The sequence below is a fragment of the Aegilops tauschii genome, chromosome 6 (genome assembly GCF_002575655.3).
Source record: "Aegilops tauschii subsp. strangulata cultivar AL8/78 chromosome 6, Aet v6.0, whole genome shotgun sequence".
Classification (NCBI taxonomy): domain Eukaryota; kingdom Viridiplantae; phylum Streptophyta; class Magnoliopsida; order Poales; family Poaceae; genus Aegilops; species Aegilops tauschii.
The window spans coordinates 494,210,881-494,222,631 of NC_053040.3; the positions used below are offsets into that span (position 1 = coordinate 494,210,881).

The 11,751-nt window shown below is 43.2% G+C and overlaps 1 protein-coding gene across 1 annotated transcript; it reads right to left on the bottom strand.

Moving 5' to 3' along the window:
* Window positions 1–9,638: 9,638 nt before the first annotated feature.
* Window positions 9,639–11,144, bottom strand: LOC141026262 (uncharacterized). Its single transcript, XM_073502275.1, has one exon. The coding sequence runs from the start codon at window positions 11,142–11,144 to the stop codon at window positions 9,639–9,641; it is 1,506 nt and encodes a 501-aa protein (XP_073358376.1).
* Window positions 11,145–11,751: the final 607 nt, after the last annotated feature.

Below are 11,751 nucleotides of genomic sequence, written 5' to 3' on the forward strand. Positions count from 1 at the left end.
GTAAAACGGCTATAACTTTTGCATACGATGTCAGAAAAAAGTATAATATATCAAAATGTTCAGCACGAAAATCCGCATCCGATTTTGACTGCCTACGGCCTGTTTGCAAATTTTTAGAATCCTCAAATTCTAAAAGGAAAAAAAGTTATGCTCAAATTTTAGTTTTTTTTGAATTTTTGTTAAATCTGGTCAAACTATGGTCAAACTACTTATTCAAGAAGTATTAGTGTTACTAAATAATTATTCAAGAATATTAGTGTTACTAAATAATTATTTCATTTTTTTGAATTTTGGTCAAATCTGGTCAAACCGTGGTCAAACTGTGGTCAAACAATGGTCAAACTAATTATTTAAGAATATTAGTGTTACTAAATAATTTTTTTAGTTTTTTTGAATTTTGGTCAAATCTGGTCAAACAATGGTCAAACTAATTATTCAAGAAATAGTAGTGTTACTAAATAATTATTTCAGTTTTTTTGAATTTTGGTCCAATCTGGTCAAACTGTGGTCAAACTATGGTCAAACTACTTATTCAAGAAATATTAGTGTTACTAAATAATTATTTCAGTTTTTTTGAATTTTGGTCAAACTATGGTCAAACTACTTATTCAAGAAATATTAGTGTTACTAAATAATTATTATTTTTTAAAACAATAGTTTCAAACTCAAACAGTGAAATGTGTGACTTCATGCTCAAGCTAAATTCCTGAGGGTTAATAGGATTGACATCTTACTATTGTCACGAAAACAACAAGTGCAGACTTGGAAACGAGGGAGAATAGAACCCGGAAGTTAACCGTGCTCAGGCTGGAGTAGTGAGAGGATGGGTGACCGTCCGGGAAGTTAGATGATTTGGAATGATGAGGGTGATTAGAGATTAGAGGTTAAATTAAGCAGTGATGAGGGGTGGTGATTAGAGATTAGAGGTTAAAATAATTCAGAAATTTGAAAATAAAAAAATTCAAATTTTTTTTTGAAAAAAAAATCATAAAATTTCCTTTAGTCCCGGTTGGTGTTACCAACCGGGACTAAAGGTGGAGCTCCAGGCTGGGCCACGTGGACGACCTTTAGTCCCGGTTCGTGTAAGAACCGGGACTAAAGGGGGAGGCTTTAGTAACGACCCTTTAGTCCCGGTTCTAGAACCGGGACAAAAGGCCCTTTTTCTACTAGTGTATACCCTCCCGTAGGCTAGGCAGAGGCCGTGGCTGTGGCGGTGGCAGTAGTGGCATCCTCGGCATCCTTCTTCTCGGCCTCGAGCTTCTTGGCGGCGGCACGGTTGACCGAGACATGGTGACGATGAAGGCGTAGAGGAAGCAGTGGATCGGTGGCGAGCAGTCGCTTCCCAAAACCTAATCACCCCTCTTCAAGTTTTTTTAATGAGTACATACCTTGACAAGATTTTGAAATAGTTCAAAATGGAATAGTCAAAGAAAGAGTTCTTGCCTGTGTTACAAGGTGTGAAATTGAGTAAGACTCAAGGCCCAACCACGGCAGAAGATAGAAAGAGAATGAAAGTCATTCCCTATGCCTCAGCCATAGGTTCTATAAAGTATGCCATGCTGTGTACCATATCTATTGTATACCCTACACTGAGTTTGGCAAGGGAATACAATAGTGATATAGGAGTAGATCACTGGACAGCGGTCAAGATTATCCTTAGTGGAATAAGGATATGTTTCTCGATTATGGAGGTGACAAAAGGTTCGTCGTAAAGAGTTACGTCGATGCAAGCTTTGACACCGATCTGGATAAATCTAAGTCTCGATCTAGATACATATTGAAAGTGGGAGCTATTAGCTAGAGTAGCTCCATGCAGAGTATTGAAGACATAGAATATTTGCAACATACGGATCTGAATGTGGCAGACCCGTTGACTAAACTTCTCTCACAACCAAAACATGATCACACCTTAGTACTATTTGGGTGTTAATCACATAATGATGTGAACTAGATTATTGACTCTAGTAAACCCTTTGGGTGTTGGTCACATGACGATGTGAAACTATTGGTGTTAAATCACATGGCGATGTGAACTAGATTATTGACTCTAGTGCAAGTGGGAGACTGAAGGAAATATGCCCTAGAGGCAATAATAAAGTTATTATTTATTTCCTTATTTCATGATAAATGTTTATTATTCATGCTAGAATTGTATTAACCGGAAACATAAAACATGTGTGAATACATAGACAAACATAGTGTCACTAGTATGCCTCTACTTGACTAGCTCGTTAATCTGTCGCGACCAGACCTCAAACAGTCTGTGCTGCTGTGCACCAGTGTTATCCCTGGATCAGTAATGCTGACACGCACAGTACAAATGGAGGATTTATAACAGAGTAGCAATCACACACTTATTACATCGAATATCTCAAAAGAGAATAAGTATGATAAATATGGCTTAAGGCCATCTAAATACGATAACAACGGAAGGCTTGGAAGATAAGTGAGTCCATCAACTCCAACGGCATCACTGAGTATAAGACCACGACCTAAGGCACCTTACTCGTCGTCTGAAAAGTCTGCAACATGAAACGTTGCAGCCCGAAAACGGGTCAGCACATGGAATATGCTGGCAAAGTAACACATAGAGAATAATGAACATAATAATGCTATACTACATGCATATATGGCTGGTGGAAAACTCTATGGTTACAGTTTTGCGAAAAGCCAATTTTTCCCTACTGCAAAGGAATAAATTTTATTTAACTATCATGGTGGTTGTTAAACATTGAGATGGTTGACAGCATCTCAATCCCAATTAAGTATCATCATTAACCCAAAAATATTAATTAAAGTAACATGATGAGATTCACATGATAATCCAAGTACTAGATACTCAAGTTGTCCATAACCGGGGACACAACTAACCATGATTAGTTTGTACACTCTGCAGAGGTTTGTGCACTTTTCCCACAAGACTCGATCTCCTCCATTGGATTTCTCGCACTACATGGTGTTTGAGAAACGGATGACCGAGACACAGTCTTTCAGAAGTGTTTGCACCTTGCGATGTGATAGACCGTACCACCTACATCCCCTACATCTGCTAGTCTACCACTGTAAGAGTTCACACAACTTAATCAACTATGCTAGAGCCCATAATAGCTTGCGGCTGCACACGGAAGTTTCTAGCTTGAAAAATCTCATGATCCCTTTGAACCTGGGTGGCGGTCCAAAAGAAAAACAGGCAATCCTGGAATACCCAGGTACCTCAATCCACCCAGATGTGAGTTTAAGTTGCCACCTTAAGTAAACCATTAATTAACAATCTCACATCTGTCATGAATACTCTCAAACCCAATCCACGTCTACGAGCATAGCATGGCAATAGTATAGCAAAAGTAGAAGTAACTCCCAAGGGTTTGATAATAAAACAGGTAATAGGTACTACCTCAGCTACTTCCCAATACCCACAATTTAATTAGATCCTAATCATGCAATGTTTGAGGATTGATCTAATGCAATAAAAATTGGGTATGGAAAAGTATGATCAAAGTGTTACTTGCCTTGCTGATGATCCGCGAAACCTAGAGATTCGAAGTAACAAGCGGCGCACTCCGGGTACTCTATCACAAACAAACAAGCAAACAATAAGTACTCATCTAATGCACAGGTAAAACTCAAATAAAAGATCCAACCAGAAAGTTCAACTTAAGAACTCCGGTTTGCAAAAAGAATCAAATCGAACGAAGCTACGAAAGTCAAACGGCGAAAGAAACAAGCTTCGTTTACTAATCTGGATCTAGGTCAAATTTTACAGTAGCAAAAACTTGTTTGAGTAGGTTAAACGGAAAGGTAATTTCGATACGAAACTCTAGGCGCTTGAATCGCCTGATTCCGATAAACGAGCGCAAAGTTAAACAAAAACGAAGATCTGATCTGAAATCGAGATCTGGGAAGATCACGGTAAAATCCGACGAAAAAGAAAAACCGACGAACGGTTAAAGAACGGACGTTCGTTGACAGCGAAAATCCGACGAACACGTTCGTTTTAGCGAACGGGTCGGTAAACGTTCACTAAATAATAAAACCGAAAAAATAAATCGATCTAGGGTTTAGAAAAAAAACGAACGGTTTTTTTTAGAAAACCGGCAAAACGGCGGCGGCGGCTCGGTACCTCGTCGGGACGGGCTCCGGCGGGGCGGCTTGGGGCTCCGGCGGGGGTCGGTGAGGGCGGCGGGGTGGCGGGGCTCGGGGGGCGGCGAGGGGCGGCGGCGTACGGCGAGTGGGGCGGCGGCTCCTCGGGCGGCGGCGCTGCGGGCTCCGGCGGCGGCTTGGGGCGGGGCTCGGGGTGAGGGAGAGGGGCGGCGGCGGCGGGTATTTAAGAGAGGGGGCTGCTTGGAGGAGGGGGCAAGGCGGCGGCGACGGCCGTGCTCGCCTCGGATAAAATCGTGATTTTAATATATTTCCTCCAATATTTCATTTGTTTTGGAGAAGTCATATTTTCTCCTCTCATTTATTTTAATAAGAAATATTTTTCAGGGAGAAAAATAATTAAAACCAAAATCCTCGTTTTATTATTTGATAAAAAATCAAATATGAAAAACCGGTTAAATCCCCAACTCTCTCCGAGGGTCCTTGAGTTGCTTAGGATTTATCGAGGATTTGCCAAAATGCAATAAAATATGCTATGCAATGATGATCTATGCATAACATTCCAAATTGAAAATTTGGGATGTTACAAACCTACCCCCCTTAAGATGAATCTCGCCCTCGAGATTCGGGTTGGCTAGAAAATAGGTGAGAGTGGTCCTTTCGTAGATCTTCCTCTCGCTCCCAGGTGGCTTCATCTTCCGTGTGGTGACTCCACTGGACTTTGCAAAACTTGATAACCTTATTGCGGGTAACTCGGCTGGCATACTCAAGAATCTTAACTGGTTTCTCCTCATAGGTCAAATCACTTTCCAGCTGAATTGCTTCCAGTGGCACGGTATCTCTTAGGGGTATCTCAGCCATCTCTGCGTGGCACTTCTTTAACTGGGAAACGTGAAATACATCATGAACTCCTGACAATCCTTCGGGCAATTCCAGCTTGTAGGCAAGTTCTCCCATACGTTCCAAAACTCTGTATGGTCCGATAAAACGAGGCGCTAACTTTCCCTTAACTCCAAAGCGCTTCACTCCTCGGAGTGGTGATACTCGAAGGTAAACTCTGTCTCCGACTTCGTGAACTGTCTCCTTACGTTTAGAATCCACATAACTCTTCTGCCTGGACTGGGCTACCTTGAGCCCATCGCGAATCAACCTCACCTTCTGTTCAGATTCCTTAATCAAATCTGGTCCAAACAACTGACGGTCTCCAACTTCGTCCCATAACAATGGTGTTCTGCACCTCCTTCCGTACAAAGCTTTGAAAGGGGCCATCTACAAACTGGTTTGATAACTGTTGTTGTAAGAAAACTCTGCATATGGCAAATTGTCGTCCCAACTAGATCCATAATCTAGTGCACAAGCTCTTAACATATCTTCCAAAATCTGATTGACTCTCTCGGTCTGTCCATCTGTCTGTGGGTGAAAGGCTGTACTGAATTCTAGCCTGGTTCCCAATGTTTCATGTAACTGCTTCCAAAACTTCGAGGTAAACTGGGTTCCTCTATCTGATACAATGGTCCTCGGAACTCCATGCAAACATACGATCCTGGTCATGTATATCTTTGCCAACTTAGCACTGGTGTAAGTGGTCTTCACTGGGATGAAATGAGCTACTTTCGTCAAACGGTCAACTACAACCCATATTGAGTCATAGCCTGAACGAGTCCTGGGCAATCCCGTGATAAAATCCATGCCTATTTTATCCCACTTCCATTCGGGTATCGGCAATGGTTGTCGCAATCCTGCTGGCTTCTGATGTTCTGCCTTCACTCTCTGACATACATCACAAACTGCTACATACTCCGCAATATCCTTCTTCATTCCGGTCCACCAGAAAGTATCCTTCAAATCCAAATACATCTTGGTATTTCCTGGGTGAATCGAGTACGGTGAATCATGGGCCTCTTGCAAAATCAACTTCCTAATCTCCGGATCATTTGGCACATAAACGCGGTCCTCAAACCATAAGGTATCGTGCTCATCCTCACGAAATCCCTTGGCTTTTCCTTTGCTCATCTTTTCCTTTATCTCGTCAATCTCCTTGTCTGTCTTCTGAGCTTCTCTGATCTTTTCCATCAAGGTAGACTGAATCTCCAATGTTGCTAAATAGCCTCTTGGGACTATCTCCAAACATAGCTCGCGAAGATCCTCGGCTAACTCCTGGGGTAACTCTCCTGTCATGAGTGTGTTGACATGGCTCTTGCGGCTCAACGCGTCTGCTACTACGTTAGCCTTCCCGGGGTGATAATGCAATCTCATATCATAGTCCTTAATAAGCTCCAACCATCTCCTCTGCCTGAGATTCAACTCCTTCTGCGTGAAAATGTACTTCAAACTCTTGTGATCCGTGTACACCTCACAATGGTTTCCGATGAGAAAATGTCTCCATGTCTTCAATGCATGCACTACGGCTGCTAATTCCAAATCATGTGTGGCGTAATTCTTCTCATGGGGTTTAAGTTGTCGTGAAGCATATGAAACAACTCTTCCTTCCTGCATAAGCACTGCTCCAAGTCCTCGACGAGAAGCGTCGCAATAAACTTCATAATCCTTGCGTTGATCTGGCAGAATCAACACTGGTGATGTAACCAATCGTCTCTTCAACTCTTGGAAACTAGCTTCACATTCCTCAGTCCAATTGAACTTGGTGTCCTTCTTCAATAGCTCAGTCATGGGCTTTGCAATCTTCGAGAAATTCTCGATGAACCTCCGGTAGTATCCTGCAAGTCCAAGGAAACTCCGGATCTCTCCAACTGTCGTGGGTGATTCCCAACTTGTTACTGTGTCAACTTTGGCGGGGTCTACTGCTATTCCTTCTCCAGATATAACATGTCCGAGGAATCCAACCTCCTTCAGCCAAAATTCACATTTGCTGATGTACGATCAATCGATCACGGAAATTGTTATTATTTGTACATAATGCATTTTTTAGTCTAGTGTAAAATACATTAAATAAATCATAATTTTGGACAGGGTTTCCCGATCGTTTGGACCAGGCTTCAAGCAGAAAACTGAGGCAAACCCAGACCGGATATTGGGCTTTCGGGCTCAAATATGCTCGAGCTTCATATGGAAATGTCAAGTCCGGGCCCAGACCATCCTGAAGCACAGGAAAATGCAATCATCCTCGGCTGTATTAGGTTTACATAATGATCTGGGTGCGCTGCTAAACTTCTAAGGGGCCATTGCCAGGATGGTTCGCATGCCGCCGTCGCCGTCGTCATCTGAGAAATTAAGGTCCCCTCGCCTCCGGTTGCCATCTTGGCGTTGAGAGGTTGGGGGACCTCAGATATTCAAGACCTCTATGTTCTTTGTCAATGTCTAGTGATCATCATAGTTTTATGATAATAAGTTTCCTCTTATTCTTTTGGCGGTGCCATGAGGTCAGAGAGTTTTATGTCCTTTGATCCAATTATTCGAATCTGATGAGATTATGTTGTTGTGTCAAGCTTTTTTTCTTTGTCCGATTCTTTGTGGAGGTGAAATCTTTCATCAACACCATGATGAAGATATAGTGATTCGACGGCCTACACATCTAGGGGATCATCCCCGAACCAAGTAGGTTCATCGATAAAAACTTCCCATCTTTTTGGATGGGCGACTCAAGGCGCTTTCAAAAACCATTAGTGGTAATGTTCGTGTGGGTAAAAGAGTGACAACATCGTTGCTCCAGTCTAACTGCAGCCTCTTTACCGAGGTCTTTGGAGTATTTTTTTCGAGTAGAGATTGATACCATGAAGAAGGTGTTTTCAAGAGATTTCACTGTAATTTTTAATCATAGGAGTTACTTTGCATTTTCTTGGATCTTAGGTCAAAATCAATGTACCTATAATTATGATGAGCATGAATAAAGTTGGATGGTTGGAGAAACAGTGGTATCCCCAGCCCACCAGGGTGTGCGTGTGTGCGTTCATAGGGGTGAGTGTATACGCGTATGTATAAGCGCTTGCATCTGTACTGTGTTAAAAAAAAAGAAACTACAAATACAAGTCTAATAGGCTGCGACAGGTCACATATCTCTTTTCTCCTACCCAATCCATGATACCTACGACAGTACCTATACACCTATTGCTGATAAATAATGTCTCCTGCATATTTTTGAGCTCGCTGTTTCTACCAGGGGTTTATCCTTCTTTTTGAATAAAAAGCTCACTGTTTCTTGTACATTTTTATCTGTTTCGTTACTCCGGTCCAGGTTGATGTCAAAGCTGGAGCCGATTCTTGAGAGCCGATAACTAGTGTCTCCTTTATTTTATCACTTCGATAAATTTTCGTTGGAAGAGGAGAGCAAATTTGATGAAGAAACACTTTACGACATGGATGGAATAAAGGGGAGGACTACTCTGGGAAACCAGATGGCTTCAGAAACGAAGCATATATATTGTTGTATATTATTACTTAATTTCGTCCACGGGAAACTGATTCTAGAGAAATGGCCATTTGTACTGTGCTTCATTTCGACGCGAACTACTTATTGACTGGGACATGTTAGTGAAGATATATAGTTCTTTCGGTAAGTCTGATATTATCTTGTTAAAGAATGTGAAGTTCCATGTTTATAAACAATGACTTTTGTGGTGATTAACAATTTTTTGAGGTAACTATCCTAGTGGCTGCTTATGGAGCAATCAAGTTCCCAGAGATCGCAAGACCTATACTAATCTGGAAGAAGTAGTGGCTCAACTCCAATACTCCATACCTGCAAGAGGAATTCAGTACCTTTCCTACTATTCCATAATTCAAAACCGCTTCCAGGTCTATAATTTGTGATAAGTGAAGAGTAAATGGCCGATCAGCCGGCAATCTCACGCCAGACCAGTCCTCAGCATTTCCTCGCTTGCCTCAGCGCAGGTTACAACTGAGCAAAAAAAAGTAAGAAAAAGAAAAAGATATGATAGTAGTACCATAGCATGCATGGCCATACAGAGAAGTAGTTCATCAGCTACGGCATAGAGCATGTATAGTACTGAAAGCAGTAGTGGCTCAACTCCATACCTGCGAGAGAAATTCGAGTATTGAATGACCACCTTTCTTACTATTCCATAATTTAAAACTGGCAAGAAGGACACAGACGAACACAACACGGTATGGCCATCAAAGCAGACAAAGACATCAGATCACACCTAGGATTTATTTGCACGATCCTATTACAATACTAAGATAGAGACAGAGAGAGAGAGATATATATATTTTAATGTAGAATAGGATGACAATTACATTGGCAGATTCGGGTTCATCTGCAAGAGTCCTACTCATACACACAAAGAAGCCGATCAGGAGACTGTAAATCGATACAAATAAACAGCAGAGCAGAACAGAGTAGAGAAAATATGATGATGGGCAGTTCATTCACCCTTGGAAATGAGATTCAGCGCATCGTGCGTTGAAATATATTGTCCGCCTCCCTCCATCAGTTCGGACTTTTGAAGCAACTGGCTGGAGCATGAATTCAATATGGTATCCGAGCCAAGAGGTCTTGAGTTCAAGACCCTGCCAACGCAGTATTAAATATAACGATTCTGCAACCTACATCGATCCCACGTCTAAGGACTTGTTTGGACTTTTGGAGCAACTGGCTGGAGCATGAATTCAATATCGTGTTGTTTGATCAGCCAGACGATGGTTAAGAGCTCACCGCCACAGCTGAGCTGCTTAGCATGGGATTCACTGTTGCATTGGTCGGACGTGAAGATGAGAAAACGCATCCATGAAGCAAGAATGAGTTTCAACATATAATCGAGGAGTTCCGGCTGTTCCCCGCGGTCCTTATACTGTTTAATATTTGTTTGTGCCTCATCGGTGAATACCAGAATGAAGTCTTCAAGTTTTTGAATGTATGGGCTCCGCATATCATCCCTTACAATTGCTCCCAGCTCACGTAGCAGCTTCAAGGCCCAGTAAGCACCAAGTGCGAGAGTTTTGTTTCTGTTAGAAAGAAGACTTGATTTCCGGTTACTGCCCTGAGTTGCATCCATGAATAGAAGGGTGTTGGCAAGCCTGGTCGCTCTAGTTGTTGCAGAACCGCTGGTTCCTCTTATACGCCATATTTCCTTCAAATCGAGGCAGGACTTTTTGTAGTCACTGCCCTCATCACCGGATTTCAATACCATGTGCTTGCGTTGAGCGAGGAGGAACATCATGTAATCTGATAGCGCTCGGATCTGCTTCTCATATTTGGCTGATGCTTCACTTTCTATCCACGTTGGCTTGCACAACAGGAAAATGTTCGTGGCTAGGTGGAATGCGATGAGGTTGCTTTCGAAACTATATTGCTCCCTATTAGAGCGCATATAATCATCGAGTTCCCTTGTGAGGCTCCTCCCGACTGTTGTGCCAGGTTCCAGCAGTACATGTGTACACATAGCTTCCAACAACTCATCCTTGACATCAATCTTTTTCTTCCCAATTCCAGCGAAAAAACAAGAGATCTTCTCCAGTCGACCCTGCGGAGCAGTACTACACTCTTGCAACAAGTTGTATTGCCCGACGCCCGAGCCAGGCAACAACCTGTGGCCACTTGAGCCGCTTCTCAGTGGGAGCTGGGACAGATCCAGAGAAACGAGGATGCGATGGAGCCAATACCATGATTGCATTGCAACCCGACGACTTGCCTTCTTCAGACGGCCCAGCAGTAGCGAATTGCCCCAGAGATTCCGGCGACGGCGGCACACTAGTCTGCTTTCTTCTTCTTGGCCTTGCTCTCTATCAACCAAGAATACATATGTCCAGCTGCACCCTAGTGCTCTCAGCAGCCATATGACATCCAACACCAGGGTACCAGCAAGCAAGGTGTATGTTACCGTTTGATCTGCACTCTCCAGAGCCTGGCCATCTTTAATGTGGTAGAGATAGAGCGCCGTGCCAGTGGCCGGCGGCGAGAGAACACGAATGATGTAACCAGCCCAAGTGTGGATCACGCTTGCCTTGGTGTACAACATGTCGTACATGAGCGACGCCTCCATATCCACCACCTTGCTCACATCTTTCCAACCAGAATAAGATCTCCGATAAACACCACGACTGACTTGATACTCAGCGAAGGCAGCCATGGTGACACGGAGAAGGCCGTGAGCATCAAGCAGGGCGTCATCATTATCCCGCTTAGGGCCTCTGTCATCAATCCTGATACGCCTTAACATGTTTCTGTCAATTGAGCGGCGAATGTTGGCAAAGGAAGCTTGCCGTAGCGCAACTGCCCTCTCCACATACTTATAGGAACCACGACGCGTCCAGCCCGGCAAGCTCGCCGACCCACTGGAGGAGGAGATCACCGGGAGGATTGGAGATGGACTGCAGGACGGGTTGGAAAACAGAGGAGGTGAAGATGAGATGCAGAGAAAGCTCGCGTGGGCCGGAGAACTTCTGGTTTGGCGGTCCAGCCGCGTGGGTCGTCGCCTCCATATATAGAAGCACTGCATTCCATGTGGAAACCGCGTGTGTGCACACGGTTTCCACACGGTTTGCTGCACCTGGACACAAAATCGAAAGATATTAATCGAAAGATATCCTGGAGCGAGCGAACGCAGTATTCGCATGACCATAGAAGCACTGCATTTTGTGATAAATTAACAAGCAATGAACATGAACAGGTAGTATACATGTACGTTGTTTGGGATTCACTAGGTGGCTCGATGAAAATTTGTACGTTTCAGGGTT

What these genes read in the sequence shown, in the direction of transcription:
- LOC141026262 (XM_073502275.1), bottom strand. Translation starts at nt 11,144, where the DNA reads ATGGCTGCCTTCGCTGAGTATCAAGTCAGTCGTGGTGTTTATCGGAGA.